Source organism: Antechinus flavipes, chromosome 5 (assembly GCF_016432865.1).
Source record: "Antechinus flavipes isolate AdamAnt ecotype Samford, QLD, Australia chromosome 5, AdamAnt_v2, whole genome shotgun sequence".
Taxonomy (NCBI): domain Eukaryota; kingdom Metazoa; phylum Chordata; class Mammalia; order Dasyuromorphia; family Dasyuridae; genus Antechinus; species Antechinus flavipes.
The window spans coordinates 230,915,285-230,935,226 of NC_067402.1; the positions used below are offsets into that span (position 1 = coordinate 230,915,285).

A 19,942-nucleotide genomic window follows, 5' to 3' on the forward strand; every position below is an offset into this window, starting at 1 on the left:
CTGCAGATGCCTTTCTCTTTTTTGCTTCCTCTGCTTCCTCCCTCATTCCCTCCTCCATCCAGGGCTCAGTGCCCTCTTTTCTGCAAACACATCCCTCCCTCTCCTGCTCCCTGGGCAGAGCTCCGAAGGGAGGGGCCGGAGACACCCCCTCCTCCTGGCAATCTCTTCTGCTTGTAGAGGTGATGGGGGGGGCGCTTTGCATTCCTGAGGGAGAGTGGAAATGGGATGTCCAATGTGAGTCTCTTCCCTTTCTCCTCAAGGGGGGGGGGCATCCTGGAAAGGGGAGAGTGATGGGGTGTTGGGAAGGAGAAGTACTCTAGAGAGGGGCAGGTGTAAAATGAGGGGCAGGGTGGGAGGAAGGGTCTGGCCCAGGGCCTGGTATGGGGCAGAAGGAGGGGTTGGGGAGGTGGGGAAGCTCAGGTTACAGCTTTGCAGGGAGTAGGGGTGGCCCGTGCTCTCGGCTTATCCGCTGGCTCCCGGGAGGGGCAGAGCGCATATAACGGGAGCCGCAAGCCGGTGCTAGAAGCAGAGTCCTGCAAGGTTGCTTGAGACTCCCTCCAGCTTGTCCTTTTCCTGCGGGGCCGGCTGCATGAGGGCACGGTAGAAACCGGGACCAGCACCTTCCTCTGACGCCTCCTTCATCCACCTCGGCGCAGGGTCCCGGGTTAGTCATGTTTCACCTGCGGGGTCCAAGGACTCTTCTGCTTCTGGCCACTGCCCAAGCGCTGCTGATAGCTGCTGTCCAGTGTCAGGACGTGGATATCCGTAAGTTCTTCTTTCTATACCTTTTCTTGCACCTCGTCCCAGCGCGACGAGGGTGCTTCTCTAGCCCATTGGTCACTTCTTCCTCCCAGCAGGTGATATAGTAGCAAGTGATACCCACTGGGGACTTGGAGGGGACCAGGGACCCAGCACTCTCTCACCAGGCTGGAGCCCTCTTTCCCCCCTCTCCAAAAGCTGGGGTGAAGATACTCTGGGGGGGCTAATCACAGCTGATATCCGTAGAGTAACGGATATGTCCCTAAATCCTGTAGGGTTATTCAATGGAAAATTGTCTGAAAATCTTGAGAAGGCTTATAAATTCATATACTCTCTCTTTCTCTCTTGTCTCACTGTTCGGTTTCTCTCTTTCTCTTTTTGTTTCCGTCTCTCCATCGCCCCAGATATCCACACTAACATTAGTTCAGGCGCCTCACACTTCTAGCCCAGAGGTCAGCGAACGGGTCACAGCCCATCCATCTATGGAGGAGAAGGATGGTCTGTATCTGTTGGTTGATAAAGCAGTCAGGAGCCAAAGGGTTAATTTAAATGGTCTGGTGGGGGTGGGGGTTCAAAGGGGAGCCAGACAAAGGGGATACTCTGAGGTAGACTTGCCACAAATAAAGATTTTTGTGCGGTTTTTAGAGATCTTATTCTTTCTTCCTTCCCACTACTGTTTACACGGTGCAATCAGAATCTGAGGGTTTAAATTGCTTTGCTGCAGCATCCCCAGAAACTTTCAAGGATTGCGCTCTTTCCCTCTCTCTCTCTCTCTCTCTCTCTCTCCCTCTCTCCCCCCCCACCCCCACCCCCCGCCCCTCTCTCCCTCTCTCCCTTCCCTCCCCAACAGTAGAAAGCATTCCAGTCTCACCAGGAAATTTACTCCTCCAAACAGCAATTAAAATAGTCTTCCCCCTTTTCTGGTTTGGAGGTGGGGGTACAATACAAAGTACTATTTTGGTAACTTCTAGAACGCTACAAACCACATTATCAGGAGGAAGTGAAAGGAGAGGCCAATTGATAATGTCTATAAATTTTTCCTCTCGATGCAACTGGGGGTCTCAAGGTTTACAGTCCAAATCTAAACCCGGATCTCCTGCACTTCCTTGCAACTATTTTCTGAAAGGATCCCCAGTTTGAGATTTCAGTCAGGACAAACCAAGCCTGGAAAGTGTATTAGGTAGAAAGAATTTTTTTTTCCTTTTCATATTTTTTTTCCTCCTCGTCTTTGGGCACGTTACCTATAGCTAGGATGCCTGCCCCTTTCTTTATATATTACAGATTGTAAATCAATCTTAGAGGGAAAACTTTAAAGGGAGAAAAAGTCACTCTCCTGACGAGGCACTCTCCCTCTTCCCTGAAAGCAGGCAGGGATTCCAGAAACTATGTGGAATGCCGTCTCGCGGCACTCAGACGGAGTTTCCATTCATTAGCAGGGCTGACTTGCCAGGGAAAGCTGGAGCGGCCAAAGAAGCTCGCCATCAGGGACACTTGGGAGGATAGATCAGGAGATATACGAAGCAGTTCAGTGATGTGGCATTTTTCTGCCAGCAGAGTAAATTATGGTCTTATCTTTGCCTAGCCACCGAATTGACACTTTCCTAACCTCAAATTCTCTTTTTTCAAACCTCTCTAACTACTGGTCTGTGAATCAGCTGTGCATTCGATATAGTTTTGAGAAACATCCAGCCCCTCCCCCATTAAAAAAATTACCCCTCCCCATCTAAAGTTTTCCATCCAGTGTCTAGTTTTTTCTAAAATGGCAAAGGGCTTCTTTGCCTCCTATTGGCTCTAAGGAATTAATTTTGGAGGTGCCTAGTTGTGTCCAGAACTTCAGTGGATCCTCCCAGGAGGCAGTTTAGGTAACTAAAGAGACTGCCTGCTCCAGAGAGACTGCCTGCCCGCGTGTCCTAACTCATTTTCTACTGCTTCCCCTAGTCCCCAAGATGTGACGTAGGGAACAGGCTCAGCCCAGAGAGACGTCAAAAAAATGTTTGAAACCTAGAGATAGCTAATGCCTCCCCAAGGGATTGAAGTGTTTTTGGCTCCGGTGTCTTTGACCCACATCTGCATTTCAGAGTCTGCGCTTCTGAAAGCTCCCTTCAGTTCAAGCTAGAGACCTCAATCCCCTATTGTGAAGGTTTGTTTGCATTGGGGAGATTGGCAGCGATGGGTTCCAGATGGAGTTGAAATGCTGCCCGTATTTATTTTAAACTGGTTTCTCGCAGAGACCTGTGAATCGGGCTCTGTGTGAGCTCAGAAAAGGCTCATTCATGAGAGGAGAGGGCCGGTGGGCTCCCCCAGGCTCCCACCTTTAGCACAATACCCCCTCCTCCAGCTCCCAACCGCCACCATAGAGGCTCCAGCCCTTCTCTGGTGGCAAAGACAAACAATTCGCAGAAAGAGGTAGCTTTTTAATAGGGCTTCCACAAAGGGTAACATACAGTAGGGCTATAATTAGGGTAACCTTAGAGGAGTTCATTGTGATGCTATCACCAGCAATTTATTAACAGTAATTAAACCTATTAATGGTGCTGAGCTCCTCTGTCCACACCTAAGTTATCCAGTTACTACATTGGCTTGATTTTAAAGCAGTAGTATTTTGTTCAGAAGCACATTTCCACAAGTTTCAGTCATAGATAATTACTATGGTTTTCTTTCTCATAATTTGCCTAAGGTCACATCTGACTCAGTTGCTCAGTTTCTGGCTTCTGCTCAGCTCCTGACCCTTTTGTGCTTCCTGAAGCCAGGTCCCAGTGCTTCCCATAGGGGAATATACAATACAATACAATACAATTCCACTTAGAGCTGTCCATCTTTTCTTACAGGTATTTAGCCAATCCTGTCCCCACCATAGTCAAGGTCTATCAATATATCAAACTATCAATACCAGCAATCTGGTGTTCCCTTAACAACTGTATTTTTTTCCCAAGCAACTTCTGCATTTTACTAGGATTTATTTACTCTACCAATATTACACTTCTGGACTAGGAATATTTCCCCTGTGGAAAATAGAAAAGTAAAAATCCCTTTATATACAAATGGTAACACTGTCCCTTCCAAAGCATTAAGGTCAGTCTTCTTTCTCTTTTGATTTAGAAGTTTCTCTTATTATTCCGTGCTTGATGCTCCTACTTTCAGGTTTTTGATGAGAAAACCAGCTCTAAGTTCTCCTGAGCACATGCTACCAATGCAGCCAGGTCTTTGGCACAGTGTGCTCAGCTACCTTGTCAACAAAGGGCTTCTTTGCAACACAAATTCCAGATGGGATGGGACAGTAAGAAGGACTCATCGTTGTTCTTTTTTCTCAGCCTTTCTGGGTAGCCAGGGCTGATTGTCTAGACTAGACATGATTGGGCAATCTGTGCCCCTCCTAGCATCTGGGGAGCCTAATGTGGTGAAAATGGAAGTTGGCTCTCTCTAAGGAGAAACAACTAAGTGAGGTATTAGGGACTCATATGATTCTGTATTCATTCATTCATTTATTCCACAAAGGCGTTGTAAAAGAAGCTATTATGATGTACAAAGCATCCTTCTAGGCACTGAGAGGAAATTATTAAATATAAATAAGACATAATTTTGCTATTTGGGGAAGCTATGTAAATTTGACTTTTATATCATGTGTATCTTGACACAGGATTGAGAATTTTTGCTCTGTCATGACTCCACACAATCATCCTAATTCTAATATTGCAAAACAGTTCTGAGCATTTCCACTCCTCCTCTCCCTACCTCCAACCTCTGTCTCTTTAAAAGTGTCTGATATTTGTACAGTAGGTATCTGATAATAGGTATCTGGCTATATTTTGTGTCCCCAACCTGTGTCTCTTAATAGGTATCTGATATTGGAGTCTGTTAATATATGTTATGGCTAAAAACTCTGACATTTAACAGAATGCCTTTGAGGTCATATGTGGTTAACCAACCCAGTAAAACTCAGGCAAAAGGGTAAGATAAACCAAACACTTCTCACTCCATTTCTGTGAGAACTATTCATCTCTGTTTCTCCGTGTAAATCACTTTATCTTCAAAGAAAGGCCTATCCTGGAGGACTCAGTGGAGTTATATAGCTTCTTCTTCTTGTCATCCCCACTTTGTTTTCTTTGTAGCTCACCTTCAAGAGAAAGGAGGAATTCAGACTAGTACACATTTGTGAATCAGGACCTACTCCCAAGAACAGCCATTCCCAAAGGTCCTGAAAGATTACAGAAAACATGCAGTGTAGCCTATTCTACTAACCTTCCTTTTATCGATTGCATCATTGGTCCTGGTGATTTCATGGGTGACAATATTTTTTTGGGGAAATAAATTCTTTATGTTCTATTTGATAAATGTCCCAGAGGAAAAAGTGGTCTTTACTGAAGCTGTATTTATCTCTAAGACCTGAGTTTATATTTGACTTTTTTAATTGTAATGACTGCTGCAACTAATGCTGACATTATAATCCTATTTTTCTTTTTCTCCTCTGGCTTTCCTCTTTCTTACCCATTCCTCCTACTTTTTTCCACATTCTTACCCTCATCCCTCTGGTACAGAAAATGCAAACAGCTGTGTTCATGGAGGGCAGAGGTATAATGATAAGGATGTATGGAAACCTGAGCCTTGCAGAATCTGTGTGTGTGACACTGGGACTGTCCTGTGCGATGAAGTAATCTGTGAAGACATGAAAGACTGTCTCCACCCTGAGATCTCCTTTGGAGAGTGCTGCCCCACCTGTCCAACTGACCCATCCACCGCCAGTGGTTGTAATTTATTTATTTCTTGTTTCATAAATAAATTACTTGCAGTCAGTGCAAAAGCTTTCCCATGGATGGGGACCAGAGACAGAAAGTAGGGAAAACTGGTCATCCATGGGACTCCAGCAGCCAGGACTTAAAAGAAAGGCCACTTCTTGCTTATCCAAGACCTTTGGGACCACTCCTCTGGCTAGTTGATTGGGAATTTTCTCTCTTTCTGCCCTTCTCTGCACTGCTAGACAATTACTAGTGGCACTGAAGTTTAGTTTAGTCTAGATAATCTAATACCTTTTCAAGAGATCAAGTAATTACCTTATCCACAAAGATCAAAAGCTTTTCAACCAAGTCACAAATCATGTCCTCCTCAATCACACTCATTACTCAAAGAAGCCCTTTCAAATATAATCATCAGATTGGAGAAGAAATCATGTCAGCCAGTGAAGAGATAGAAAAAGAAGTTGTCCTCTCTTAAGAACAGAACTTGGGTGGTTCTTCCGAACCCTTTTCCAGGTACTTATCCCCAATAAAGGACAGGGTTATGAAGTGAAGGATGAACTAAGTACAGAAGTCTCACATGTAAACTGGGGAGATTAGTCTGGGACTGTGGCCCTTTAGAGACCAAGTTTTTTTTGAGTTTGAGACTCAACACACTTAAAAATTATTGAGCTCTCTCCCAAAGCACTACAATTTATGTGGGTTAAATCTATCCTTTTTTACTTTGTTAGACATTATAACATTTTAGTGTTATTGTGAAAATAGTTTTGACCTTGAAAGGTTCTTGGTCTAAGTGGTTTAAGAACTATTGCTCTACACCATCTATATGTGGTGTGAAGCTTCAGTCAATCCTTGTAAGTATCCAGGGATGAAGCTGAGACATCTCCTTTCCTTTCTTTACCTCCCTCCCCAACTCATATTTATTCACTGATCTGCTCCATTTTTACAAAGGAAACAAATCCAACTTTCATGGAATCCTCTCCATTGTTTTCCATACCTCCACTAGTGCAGTTTAATTTATAAGAAACACAAGTGATGGAGAAGCAAGAAGTTTTCTTTCTGTAACACTTTACCTACATTGACTAAAGTGAAAACTCATCCATGGCTAAAATTTCCGAATCATATTTAAGATGGCCAGTGTGAGTGAAGTGTTGCTTGCTGGTTACTTATTTTACCGGGGAAAAATAATTGGGAGATTGTAATTTGGGATTATGCTGAAATGCTTTTTGTTAACATTTGCATTTTGCTCTTTGCTCTGCTTACTTGGAGGAGACAGGCACCTCTCTAAAGTAAGGCTTTCTAAGTAATCTTTAGCTTGGGAAGATTGGGGGAGGGAATGAGAGAGGACTTTCAGACTGAAGACAAAATTAGACTAAACAAATCCTATCTTGAGTGTTTCCTATCTTTGTAGCTGATTAACTCTTCTCTGATGCTTTACCACTATCTTGCTTTGCTCATTCTGTGCAAGAAACCTAGAGAAACTTTTTTTTGTTCATGAGGTCATATCGCACAAAAGGTGTGAAATTCTGACAGTTATGTTTATATATAATTATTCTCTCATCAAATATACTCCCTCTTTATTTAATCCTTCTTACTTTTGTTTTCTTTCCAGTTTTGTGTCTTCTGAAGGGTAAACATATGTTTAATAAGTTTTTTTATCCATCTCATGATGACTTATGTTCTGTTCCATTTTTTTCCTTTCCAAATAGGGCACCTGGGACCAAAGGTGAGATTGTTTTTGTTTGTTTGTTTGTTTGTTTGTTTTTATCAGCAGTTTTTCTTATATTTTTGGAGAGCTATTGTATGTTCTTTAGAAAGTATCTCCCACTCAGTACAGTAAGCTCCTGTCTCTGAAATGAGAGATGTTTTGATCACAGTAAATTTGCTTGGGCTCCTGTTTGATGGAACCCCTGTAGTACAACAAGTGTCTATAGATTTATTTGGGTAGGGTAGATTTATTGCTAACCTAAGGAATATTTTGCATTACAGGGACAGAAAGGCGAGCCTGGAGATATTAAAGATGTAAGCTGTCAGTTTTTCTTTACATACAGTCCATGTTTCTCAGGGCCAACTGTTTTAGGGATGGCCTGTTTTTTTCCCTCTAATTAATGATTATGATTTCCTTTCTTTTATACAGGTTATAGGACCCAAAGGACCCCCTGGACCTCAGGTGAGAAAAATAGAGAAATCAATGGTCTAACCTTTCTCCTAATTTAACACATGTCACTTGCTATTCAATTCATGTAGTACTTTGGATGTGATATCTATGTTTCCTTCCTATTCAGGGACCTGCAGGTGAACAAGGACCTCGAGGTGACCGTGGTGACAAAGGGGAAAAGGTAAGTAAAGAAAGAACATTTATTGAGCTTCATTGCCTCCTTGGCCCCTCTGTGGTCTCACCACATGCCTGGCTGCTTCCCCCAAGGACAAACTGTGGGCAGGTAGTTACTGAGCCTATGTTACTGAACACTGATCCCTTTATCTTTATGCCAAGGGTGCTCCTGGACCTCGTGGTAGAGATGGTGAACCTGGTACCCCTGGTAATCCTGGACCCCCTGGTCCTCCAGGACCTCCTGGACCCCCTGGCCTTGGTGGAGTGAGTATGCTTACTTTGTTCTTTTTCCAAAAAAAGACCCATATATTCTGTTTGGTGTACATATTGATCTGGCTGCCTTCCAGGAAGTCCCAGTATTAACTAGACTCATTATACAACCTCTCTAGACCCTCTAGACTACACAGCATAATATGGCCTTTATTCAGAATGAAGCTAGGGATTGATCTAACTAGGCAGTACTGTTTTCAGCAGGGAAGAACTTCAATTGCCTAACTTCCCACTCAACCTCAGAGCTGTGCAACTGATTGATTCTAGATGTGGGAAAACATTGCCTAAATAGTTGTGTGCATTGAAAAAAAGAGTGACCAGGATCCTTGCATGGTATCTGCCCTGGCATATGCCAAATCTTTTCCCTGTTAGATGGTCCCATGTCATTGTGGGGAAAAAATCTTGGAATTAACTAATTACATAATTTCATAGTTTGGATATTGGCTGCACTTAAACAAAATTAACCTTAAATAAGGACATAGAGATTTACCAGTCCATTACCAAAGTTTTTGGAGGTCAATGATCTGTATTTCCCCCAAGGCTTCAGAGTTTAATAGTACTATATAATCATATAAACAGTTTTTTTCTTTTGTTTTGTAATAACTAATAGCAAATGTACAATTGTTTGATAATTTTTTAAAATGGGTAATCATTTCATAAAACTGAGTAAACATCACATAAGAATTGAAGTAATAACAAAAAGGCAAAGGGTATGGTGACACTAGGACCACTTAAAAGGCATTTCCTATCCTTTATATCCTCAACGGATACTGTCCAGTAGCCAGAGTTTAAGCATATAGATTCCATCCCTTTAAAAAAATACACTTGATAAAATGAAGAAAACCAAGATAAATTTATGTCCCTAATTATTGAATTTGTTTGCAGAATTTCGCTGCTCAGATGGCAGGAGGGTTTGATGAAAAGGCTGGAGGTGCTCAGCTGGGAGTGATGCAAGGACCAATGGTAAACAAGATAAAGATTATATGAAACTGAAAGGGTCGGTTAGTGAGGGAGATGATCTTAGATTCAGGGAACCTGGTCACTTCTATTAGAATAGCTGTTTATAGTAACATCACTCTTCATTACTTAGCAGAGAGCAGACTTAAATGTTTGGTCTTAAATGACTTAGTCTTTCTTCATTGATTACATTCTTTGTCAAATGCCAAGTTATTTAAATGAATTACCACAGTGGGTAAGGAGGTGGTGTTGATAATGGAGGTGGTTTGTTGGGGAGGAGGTATGCATGTATGGAGTCATATAGACTGATTTGTTTAAGGGCTAATCTTTGTTGCTTTTGGAAGGAAGGTTGGAGAATGTAGACAGCAGCTACTGTTCCTCAAGATCCCACAAGATTTTCTGCAGGAAATTTCAGCCCTGAGGCTTTACTTGGCACATGCTAAATGAAACTCAGAAACTTTAGTTAACAAGGCTGCTTTCCAGGAGAAAGTCAGTCTGGGTTTTCTTTTTGAATGGTCTCTATGAATAAAAATAGTTGGATATATAGCAAAGGAGGCTATATGAAAGAGGTGACTGATAGTGGACAGCTCCTGTAAGTCCTTCTTCCATTGTAGAATTATCCCCTTGTTTCTTGTCTGAGTTTCTTGGCTGAAAACAACACATTGATCAATGGCGGTTAGGTATCTCCTGCTCAGGGCCCTTGTTTTGTGTTCCAATGCAGGGCCCCATGGGACCAAGAGGACCTCCTGGCCCTTCTGGTGCACCTGTGAGTATAGTGACAACCTTTTTAAAAATGCCTTTCAAATGATTTTTCAATTCTTTCTTTAATCTTCATACCATGAGTGGCTAATTAAAGCATTCTGCTTTCCATTTTAGGGCCCTCAAGGATTTCAAGGCAATCCTGGTGAGCCAGGAGAACCTGGAGTCTCGGTAGGTATTCGGATGTGACTATGGTCTTCCTCTGGGAATATTCATACAATACAGCCCCATTACCCTGACCACCAAGACCTTTGGGGACCTGCACTCATTTTACTGCCATCAGAGAAACACAGCAGGGACCATCCAGAATGCTATCATAGCATTATCTTTCTTGGGTCACTATTGCTAGCCTAAGACCACTGTGACCAAAAAAAATTGCTTTACATTGCCTGGGAGGCTGAAATCTTTAGTATGAAATATATTTTGGAAATCACTGAGTCACCTAGCTGTCTAAAAGTATCCCAGAGAACAGTTTTTTACACTATACACTATACACACTATAGGATCTATAATGAGGAAGCAGGGCCTAAGAGTGTATCTGTTCCTTACTACTGAGACTGTATAAATGCAGATAAAATTAATTACGTTAAAAAATCACCTGTTTTAATTATTTTTCAAAGGATTTGGGACTACTAAATGAAACACTAATTACAAAAGAGATGTGGTCACATTTCTCTTTCCTGACTCCAAGGAATGAAATCTCAGCAACCTAGATTCTCTTAGTATTCTTCTCTTTATGAAATTGGACCTTAACAAAAATAACTTGTACACAGGTCATTCTATGACCAAAGGAGTTTGCACCTCTTGCTTACCCCACCCTGACTCAAACTCAATATCCTAGAGCTACATCTCAGGGTCATATTCCATGAGTTTAGTCCCCACTCTTGGTGGGGTATATAAATTAGGTTTGTGATCATCCCCATAACCTGATACTCAGAAGTCTTTAAGCTTCCCAGAATAGAATTCCCAGAATAGCTTCATTCTTATCAGCATCTGCCCATAGGGGGCAATTTTGTAATCTTGTCCTACTGTTTTCTAGGACAATGACATTTGTTTAAGAAGGAGTCAGGGAAACTTTTTTCAGGCCTCTCAGAGTCCTTCCTCCTGGCAGTGGTAGTCAGACTATTTATAAACTCTTGCTGTTGCCCACTGAATTGTTTCAGGTATCTGTCAACTGACATGTATGATCAGTATGGTTAGCTCAGGTAGTTATCTCTTTTTGTTTCTAGGGTCCCATGGGTCCTCGAGGTCCTCCTGGTCCCCCTGGAAAACCTGGTGATGATGTGAGTATAAAATAAAACTGCTATTTTGAGGAGAGGAGTGGGAAGCCTATGAAAAGTACAGAGATACTTGTTTGATGTGATCTTTAATATAAAAGAGCTACCATTTTGTTGAGTGTTGAATGCTTAAAAGGAAGGAAACCTGTCTACTTTAGGAAAGGAATTGTTGAACTTTATCCCTGCTTACTTGGGTGGGAGGCTATATACTGAAGAGAAAGACAAATTATGAAGTGCTTGTTAATGATGATTCTGTGGGAGAATAAGCTCTGGAGTTGATGATGATAAGACCGAAGGCTAGAAAAGACCTTAAATATTATCTAATCCCATTTCCTGATTTTACAGATAAGGAAACTAAGATTTATCTAGACTGTTGATCCAGATACAGTGAAAAGAAAAATATTGGCCTTTAGCCCAAGAAATGATAGGAAAAGATCTGAAAAATAAAAGTGGGGATAGAAAAAACACAAAGAAAAAAATGTACAGATAGATAAATAGCTACAGAAATATCCAAGAAAGCTAAACTGTTTCAATTTTAAATGAGTTAGAAAATGGATCAATTTATCATTTAGTCAACTAATAAGAAAGCAAAGAGTTTTATATATAAACTATCACTTAAGCCTAACCAGTTAGCTTCATTACAGAGATGGGTACTTGCTGGTATACATAATATTTCTCAAAGATAGATTCATGTACCTGGAGTGATAGGGAGAATAAAGTAAGTATAGTCTTTGCCTAACTGGAATACTCTAAGATTTATCTTATAGGTGACAAAAACATTAGAGACAATGATGGGATAAAGATATAGGGAATTTGTCCATTGGGGAACCAGCTGGAAAATGGAAAAAAACAAACGAACAAACAATTTTCTTCTTTGTATGGGGTATAGAGGTATTCTGTAGAAGCAGTACCTTTTAAGGAGGAGTTTAAAGGATAAAAAAAGTCAGCTACTGAAAAGAAAACCTCTAATCTTTGAAGAGATGTGGAAAATGCAATGAGATTAGAAATAAAAGGGACCATTCTAAAGGTCCAAGAGTAGCAATGATATTGTTCTGAAATGAGCTTAGAAGTAAGTTTTGTTCCCTTCAGGGTGAAGCTGGAAAACCAGGAAAATCTGGTGAACGTGGTCCCCCAGGTCCTCAGGTATGTTTACAATCTTTCCTCATCTCCAAAACCAGCCTTTTTCTTAAGATAAGCATTAGGATTCTCAAACCTATGATCCCATAGTGCATTTATGTAAATAAAATACTGCAACATTTGTCAATTAGGAAGATTTGGTTAGAAATCTTTATAATTTTCCCAACCTGACAGTGAGATAGTACTTTCCTTGTGTTTTACTAAAACTCCTAGCAGTGGGAAATGCTAATTTTTTGGATACACAGGGAAACCAAGGCACATAATGGGAAGGGACACAGTCATAGTCATAGATCTGAAGTTACAAGCCCACAAAGGGCACATTCTGGACATTCATTCTGATTGCTCTCATCAGACTTTTCACTATTTCCTCAAAATATTGTACAAGAAATAGAGTTTGCCCCACCTAGTGTCTATTTTCTTTACATTTTATTTTTGGGTTTCAGGGAGCTCGAGGTTTCCCAGGTACTCCTGGTCTTCCTGGTGTCAAAGGTCATAGAGTAAGTATTTTTTTATTAATGGGAATAGGAGGGTGGTCTTAGGTCATGGTGGATAGCTGGGAGGAGAGGAAGGACTTAGGTCGAGGTAAGGATAAGAGTAGCAATGTTTCTTTTTTTCCCCAGGCATGTGAATGAATTTCCTCTCTCATTCTCTAGGGTTACCCAGGTTTAGATGGAGCCAAGGGGGAAGCTGGTGCTCCTGGTGCTAAGGTAAGGAAATAAGAAGACATAGAATATAGATGCTTTGAAACAGAACTTTTTCTTCAGTAAGGAAAATCCTACTAACTTGGAATTTACTGCAGGGAAAGAACAGCTTTGGTGACAGTCTTTATCAACATAAAATAATTTATCTTCCTCTTTCCTAGTGGGAATTCAAAAGGTCTAGATACTCTCAGGAAAGAGCATAGGGAACTTTCCCAATCTAGAATGTCAGTCTGGGGGTGTTTTATAGTCAAATGACAGGCTATGCAAGATACTAGGATTTTCCTGCTTTTTGCTCTCTGGGGAATAGGTTTCATACATGCTGACTCTTTGTTTCTTTTTCCCAGGGTGAAGGTGGATCTCCTGGTGAAAATGGTTCTCCTGGGCCTATGGTGAGTATGAATTTCATCTTTTACGAGCTGGAGTTAGGCTTTTCCTGGCATCTGAACACACCAAGCATTTTTACATTTACCATTGTATGTCTCAGGGTCCCCGAGGTCTACCTGGTGAGAGAGGACGAAATGGCCCTCCGGGTGCAGCGGTGAGTATGGAGCCACATCTCCTACTTCAGGGGTTTAGGATAGACAGTGCCAGGGCCTAGCCTTTGGTTGGCAATTACTCTGAGGACAGAGCACTATTTAGTCATTTCAGTTAGCTTTATTGCAAAGGTTCTATCTACTTCATTGAAACAGGTACGTTGATTCTGAACTCAGGTAAGGGAAATCTTTGCTTTAGACTAAATGCATCCTGATAAGAATTCTTACCCAGAGAAACTCAAAAATAAATCTTTTTCTTTGCCTTTCTTAATCATTTGAGATTCATCACCCAGGTGTTCCCTTCTTTTCTAATTCTGCAGTTTATTGTAAGCCCTTTCCCTTATTTATGATACTTTGCCCCTTCCCTGAACTTTCTAGGCAAGGGCTATGGTATTTTAGAGGACCTGAAAAATTCATTTTGGTGTTGGCAGATACACTCTAATTGGCATAATAATCTTGCCACCCTGTGTTTCATTTTGCACAGATAGCTTCAAAGGAACATAAGGAATTCTAGTAGCAGCATAGATACATTGGCAAAGAATGGGGAAAGATGTTTGGTAGCCCAAACTCAAATTCCACTCACAAAGTAATGATCTCTAATTGAATGATATTATTAGAGGATGTATCACATGATACTATTACAGGATGTGGTACTTTGAAGATGTATAAAGTATTTTTACATATTCTTATTTGATCATTCTCTCATTTGAATGTAGTTCTGCCATTTATCACCCTTGAATTCATAGTTGGTTTTGTTTGCCTTGCATTTATTAAGTATTTCATAGGCTATAGTACTGGAAGAGATCCTAATAACTATTTATCTAATTTCCTCACTGTATATATCATATCACTAGGTCATATTTATATAAAATATAAAACAACTACAGGTTTACAAAGCATTTTCCATGCAACAACACTGTAAGGTGGGTACTACCACTTTCATTGCCAGATAAGGAAACTGAGCTTCAGATTATTATAGATAGTATTGTAGGTAAAAAGAGAAGAAGGTATTTTAGCTCATTCATTCAATAAGTAGCTATACATACTTGTTATTGACATTGTATTCTTTAAGGAATCCTAATCTCTTTGCTTAGAAGGCAAATGAGATAATTATATTATTTGTCTTATAACTATATTTAAACTATATAAGTTATGCAAAAGTGAGTTATTATTGTTGCAAATATAAGAGCATGAGAGAATCAGAATACAAAAGCCCGTGTATGATAATGAAATTAACATACAAAGATAGTATTCATCAAAAAGTTCAATCACTGACAAAAAATTTAAAAAGGTAGTGAAACTTGATTCATGAATGAAAAATCATCTCTTAAGCACTTACAATATGCCAGGCATTGGTCTTTTGAGGGGATCTTAAAATTTGCATTTTAATAATTATGGCAAGAAAAGGGAGAGAATCATAAAGAAAAGGAAGCTCCATTGGGTATGTGTTGGGAAATAAACTAATATGAGACTGCGGAGACATGAGGGGATCAGTTCCTGGAGGGCCTTGTATTCCAGGCTGAGGAGCTCAACTTTGTTATAACACACAATAGGCAACTACCTTACGTGTTTGCCATAGATTCATAACATGATGAAAATAATGCTTTTAAAAGATTGTCTTTTCAGCTGATATTTCAGACTATCCGTTACCCAAGCAAGAGATTTCAGCACCCTGAGCAGGAAAAAAGTTTCTACATTTCTCTAATCAATGATTAAAAGAGCCTTAGTCGTACTGCTGACTGAACATTTGTACAAGGAAAATTGCCCCTCAAAAGCACATCAGTAAAATAACTAGGCATGATCCTTGTTCATTAGCAAAACTTGCCAAAGGGCATATTCTGTAATAGTGTCATTTTCTGTGAGGAGGATTAGAAAGAGTATTCGGCCCTAGCCAAGAAGCACTGCCATTCCTGCCAATTACCAGGATCCCAGCTTGTAGGTACTAAAGAGTACAAGGGATTGCTTTCTAAAATGCCTCAAGTGACAATGGCATTATGCCTTGTGACTAGATGAAGAGGGAACTGAGAGAACTATAATTTTCTCCCTCTTCTTTCCTTGTTTTTATCAAGAGTCCCTTCTTTTTGGTTTCCTTTCCTCTAGCACATAACAGCATTAAGTTCTGGCTTTTCTGACTATACCCATTGATGCTACTTCATTCTGCCTCCCCATACTGACCATCTCACAGGCTCGGAGGCATTCCTTCTTCTAGTGCTGTGGACCATGTTGCTGGTGCTGTAGCAGAATTGAGAGGACTTCACTAGAGCTAACCTCTTATAAATTATGGAGGCCAGTGACTTAGCAGTTCTATTGTATGTCGGGCTGCCACCCTTTAGAGAGGATCCTACTTTACTAAGCCTTGGACCTCCAGCTCTGGGGCTATGCATAGCTTGAGTATCTGCCTCACTGATTACATACACTCTTCTTGGAACTAGACTATAGAGCTGACAGACATTCCCTCCAGGAATATAAGTTTAAAAAAATCCCCATACTGGATTTTCCCCAGCAGAAGATTAGTCCCCATGGACTAATATGATGACAGTTCTGATCTCTCTCAGTCCCCAGATATCTGCTCTGGAGTTACTCAGGGCCATCTGGCAAGGCAGGTGCTTCTCTGACCAGGCAGTAGCAAAATGTTGCTCTCTTCCAATATTACTTTTAATGCAGCTTTCATGGGTACTAATGCTCTCTCCTTCTTTTTGTTTCAGACCAGACTTTCTGAGCAATAGTAAAAAGACTAGTTTGTATGCCCAAGTATGCAAGAGGGAATAAGATGAGATATGACTAGAAAGGCTGCCCAGATTTCTAGGACTGGTATCGTTGGGGCATGACCTTTCTGCACCCCAAGTGCAAAAAATCCTTTGCTATAATTAGCAATAATAGATTCTGTAGATTCTGTCCAATCACTATCTCCTATGTAGGCGTCTTGTCCCCTTAGGAACTAACTCTCAGTACCACTTTTTTGAATTAACCAAATATTTTGCAAGGAGGTAGAAGTATCCAGAGCACCAGACAAAAACACAACCTGATACTGCTGGAGGAACTGGTGTCTTCTTCAAAACATAGCCAAGTCAGGGTCTGATGCTTCAAGCCTAGATTTGTTTCCAGCATTCTCTATAAAGGCTTGCAGGTGCTTTCCTTGGTTGGTGGGAAACTCAACTATTTGAGTAAGAGGCATTCTTGTCTCAATGAGAATTGGACAAAACAAGATGCTGCTCAATTTTTTTTTTTTTTTGCTTCCCATCCCAATTTGGTCTCAGTAGAGGTTTATTTATTTATCTGTACATTTATTTTAATTAACAAGCTTAAATCTTCTCTTCCTCCTACAATATTTTCACCAATTGAACAAAAAAAATTTAAATAAAAGTACAGCCTTTGGCATAAATATATATAATCAAGCAAAGCAAATTCCCAAATTATCCATCTAAAAAAATAGGTATCATTCTGAATCTTGAGTTCATTACCTTTCTTGTCAGGAAGTGAATAACATACTTCAGTTTTTGTCCTCCAGAATCATGGTATGGTATGGTTTTTATATATATTGTTCTCCCAATTCTGCTTACGTTGCTTTGTATTAAGTCATATAGCTCATTACAACTTTTTCTGAAATCACCCCTTTCATTATTTCTTTTGGAGCAATATTATTCCATTAAATTTATAAATTTTAATTTTTCTGTCATTCTCACACATATAAAGACAGAGATAGAGAAGGGGGGGACAGAACCTCCTCTTTTCTTTCTAATGAGCCCAGAACAGAATCAGTGGCTCACCTCTAGCTCATCTCTAGATAGGAATCTCTTTTGGTATTTTCTTTAGCCCCATTGGATACACTCCCCATGGAATCTCCTTTAGAATCTACCATTTAATCCCAAAACATGGAGTTTATTATAAGAAACATGAAAAAGTCATGGGCAAGCTCGTCTTTTTGTGTTTAAGCCTCATTTGAAATATAAATTCTAATTAAGGAAGACTTCCTTCCTATGAATGTTTCTAAGAGGCAAAGCTACAAGGTAGATGAATTACTTTGAATTTCAGGGATTCAGCCTCCTTTTAGAAAGTACCATAGTGATTGATATCAAATAGAACACAAGGTCACTTATTGTTACAAACAAAATGACTCAAAATGAATATGTTCATAGTGGTGGGTTAATATTTTCACTTTTATATGTGAAGCATGTAGTCTAACTGTAAATAACAACAATGCCTGATTCTATAGATTTTCAGGGTCAACAAAATGTTTTTCCCCTCTTAAAAGTCAGTTTGGGGTAATGGAGCTCTTTTCCAGTTTCTCACATTAACTGTTTGATGCTGGGTGTGACTTAATTAACCTTTAGATATTTCAGGCAACTCTCTAGGATTTATTACAAGCATGTAGTTTCCACCAACAACCCCTTGAAATAGGTAGATAATTATTTTCTTCATCTATTTTATAACTTATTTAGAGTGACTTGCCCAGACAAACACTGCCAATAAATGTCCAATACAAAATTCAAAACTAAGCCATAGAATTAGTTATGGAATAATGGATTTTAGAGCTCAAATGACCTGATGCAACTATCTCATTTTATAGACAAAGTAACTAAGCTCAAGATAAGTTAAGTTTCTTATTCAAAGTAATGCAACCAGGCATCCTCTCCTTCATTTCAGTATTCTTTCCACCATGCAATCTTGCCTCTAAGGAGCACAGGAGCAAATATGACTACTTCTGGAATTCAGTAATAGTGGGAAATGGCTTAGGAGTCAGTGAAGCTTCATCTATCTTGCCTGAGTTGATTTCTGTGGCGATGAGGTGTCAACAGGATGGGTGAGGGTCAGAGACCCCTTGGAGTCACTTAGGTGGGTGTCAGTTGACAGCTGCCCAAGGGCCAGGAAGAGCTGGGACTGACTTCTGCCTTGGATACTTAATGTGTGAGCTTAGCCAAATCATTTAACTTTGAACATGTGTAAAATGGAGATAATAATTATCATCTACCCCATAGAGTTGCTGAGAGTCCAACAAGAGAGAAAGCATTATCATTTTGTCTTACTATTTAATTCAGATAAGATGTAGTTTATTTATGAGCTAATGTCATGGACAGTTCCTGAATATATTGGAAGTGGGGCTCTTGATTCTTGTATCTATAACAATATACTCTCAAACACAGGCAAGATGAATCCAAATGATCCTTTGGTCTTGAAGTTCTCAAACCTAGATTGAGTGAAAACAGGAATTATTTTGAATTATTCAAAATAATTCCTGTTTTCAAATAATGTCCTGTTTCCTGTTCAGTTTCTAGGACACTCCAAATTTAGTAACTTCCTTAATTCATGTGTATATGTTTATATGTATATGTATACAAGTTTGTCTGCATCTTGGGGAAGAGGGAATCTTTTCTATTTGCATTTCTATCAAATGAATAATAGATTCTCCCTGATTCTCTTTTCCCTCTTATTTTTTTCACAGGGTGCTCGTGGCAATGATGGTCAACCAGGTCCAGCTGGTCCCCCTGTAAGTTGACTCATAATCATTTTTTGGTGGTTTTGGGGAGTGAAGGGAGGGAGAATGTTAGGAAATCACAGACTTGGGAAAGCCTACTTTTTATCATGTTCAGAATCAGATATTCATTTTGAACTCTGGAACTAGTTAAATGGAGGCTGAGATGTTTCAGAGACTTTGATCTTAAAGTGGTCTTTAATGAGGACCTCTGTCTGGAGACCCCTGAGGATACTGGCATCTGAATGCCTGTAGTGTTCTTTTTAACTGGAGATTATAGCCAGAATTTTTGTAGAGCTCAGACAGGCTCATGTGGGGGAGAATCGAACTAGAGGCTTACTTGGAATCTTTGAAGTTTTGTCCCTTTCCCAGCCAGAGACTCACTACTTTTCTTTTGACCATAGGGTCCTGTTGGTCCTTCTGGTGGCCCAGGATTCCCAGGTGCTCCAGGGGCCAAGGTAAGTTTGCTTTCAAGACAATTGTTAATTCCCAAAACATCAATGAATTCCCCTCCCCAAAAGAGGGGTTTTTGAACTCTTCTTCCCTTCTAAGAAATCTTAATTTCCTGCCCCCATCCATTACTACTCCCCTTCTAGGGAATGAATAAAGCCAAAAATTTCTCTAGGGTCACCTGCTGGAAGAAAAAAGTAAAGATAGCATGATAAGCAACTGTAGGTAAAATTACAGACTCAGCAAAGGAAAGGCAGACAGAGAAGTACAGGCAGGAAGAAGAAAGAGAAAGAGATCAGAAAGATGATAGTCAACTAGGAGGGAAAGGTAAGAGATCTACTTTCTTTCCAACAATCTTAGGAGTTTAGAAGCATCAAAAAGTAAACCAGCTAACAGAACCAGGTTAGAGGAAGAGGAAAAGGAGTAATAATAAAATGAGGAAACAGTACTCTTTCCTTCCTTCTTTCCTACCTTTTTCTCTACTTCTGGCTCTACCAAAATCTCATTTTTTTCTGCATCAGTTGGTATTCATAGTTTTTATGGGACTTTTTAAAAAATAAATTCCAT

At 40.1% G+C, this 19,942-nt stretch overlaps 1 protein-coding gene across 2 annotated transcripts in view; it reads left to right on the forward strand.

Annotated features, from left to right (window-relative positions):
- Positions 1 to 546: 546 nt before the first annotated feature.
- Positions 547 to 19,942, forward strand: part of COL2A1 (collagen type II alpha 1 chain) — a 48,245-nt gene continuing 28,849 nt past the window's right edge. The window contains exons 1-18 of one of the 2 annotated variants that reach the window (XM_051961095.1): positions 547 to 765; positions 5,295 to 5,501; positions 7,199 to 7,215; positions 7,479 to 7,511; positions 7,627 to 7,659; positions 7,775 to 7,828; positions 7,984 to 8,085; positions 8,977 to 9,054; positions 9,770 to 9,814; positions 9,925 to 9,978; positions 11,037 to 11,090; positions 12,174 to 12,227; positions 12,665 to 12,718; positions 12,875 to 12,928; positions 13,267 to 13,311; positions 13,407 to 13,460; positions 18,896 to 18,940; positions 19,330 to 19,383. In XM_051961095.1, the coding sequence (XP_051817055.1) occupies positions 672 to 765; positions 5,295 to 5,501; positions 7,199 to 7,215; positions 7,479 to 7,511; positions 7,627 to 7,659; positions 7,775 to 7,828; positions 7,984 to 8,085; positions 8,977 to 9,054; positions 9,770 to 9,814; positions 9,925 to 9,978; positions 11,037 to 11,090; positions 12,174 to 12,227; positions 12,665 to 12,718; positions 12,875 to 12,928; positions 13,267 to 13,311; positions 13,407 to 13,460; positions 18,896 to 18,940; positions 19,330 to 19,383 (1,131 nt within the window). In that variant the 5' untranslated portion in view covers positions 547 to 671. Of the gene's footprint in view, positions 766 to 4,934; positions 4,952 to 5,294; positions 5,502 to 7,198; positions 7,216 to 7,478; positions 7,512 to 7,626; positions 7,660 to 7,774; positions 7,829 to 7,983; positions 8,086 to 8,976; positions 9,055 to 9,769; positions 9,815 to 9,924; positions 9,979 to 11,036; positions 11,091 to 12,173; positions 12,228 to 12,664; positions 12,719 to 12,874; positions 12,929 to 13,266; positions 13,312 to 13,406; positions 13,461 to 18,895; positions 18,941 to 19,329; positions 19,384 to 19,942 lie in introns of both variants that reach the window. The other variant, XM_051961096.1, reaches the window with a different exon arrangement.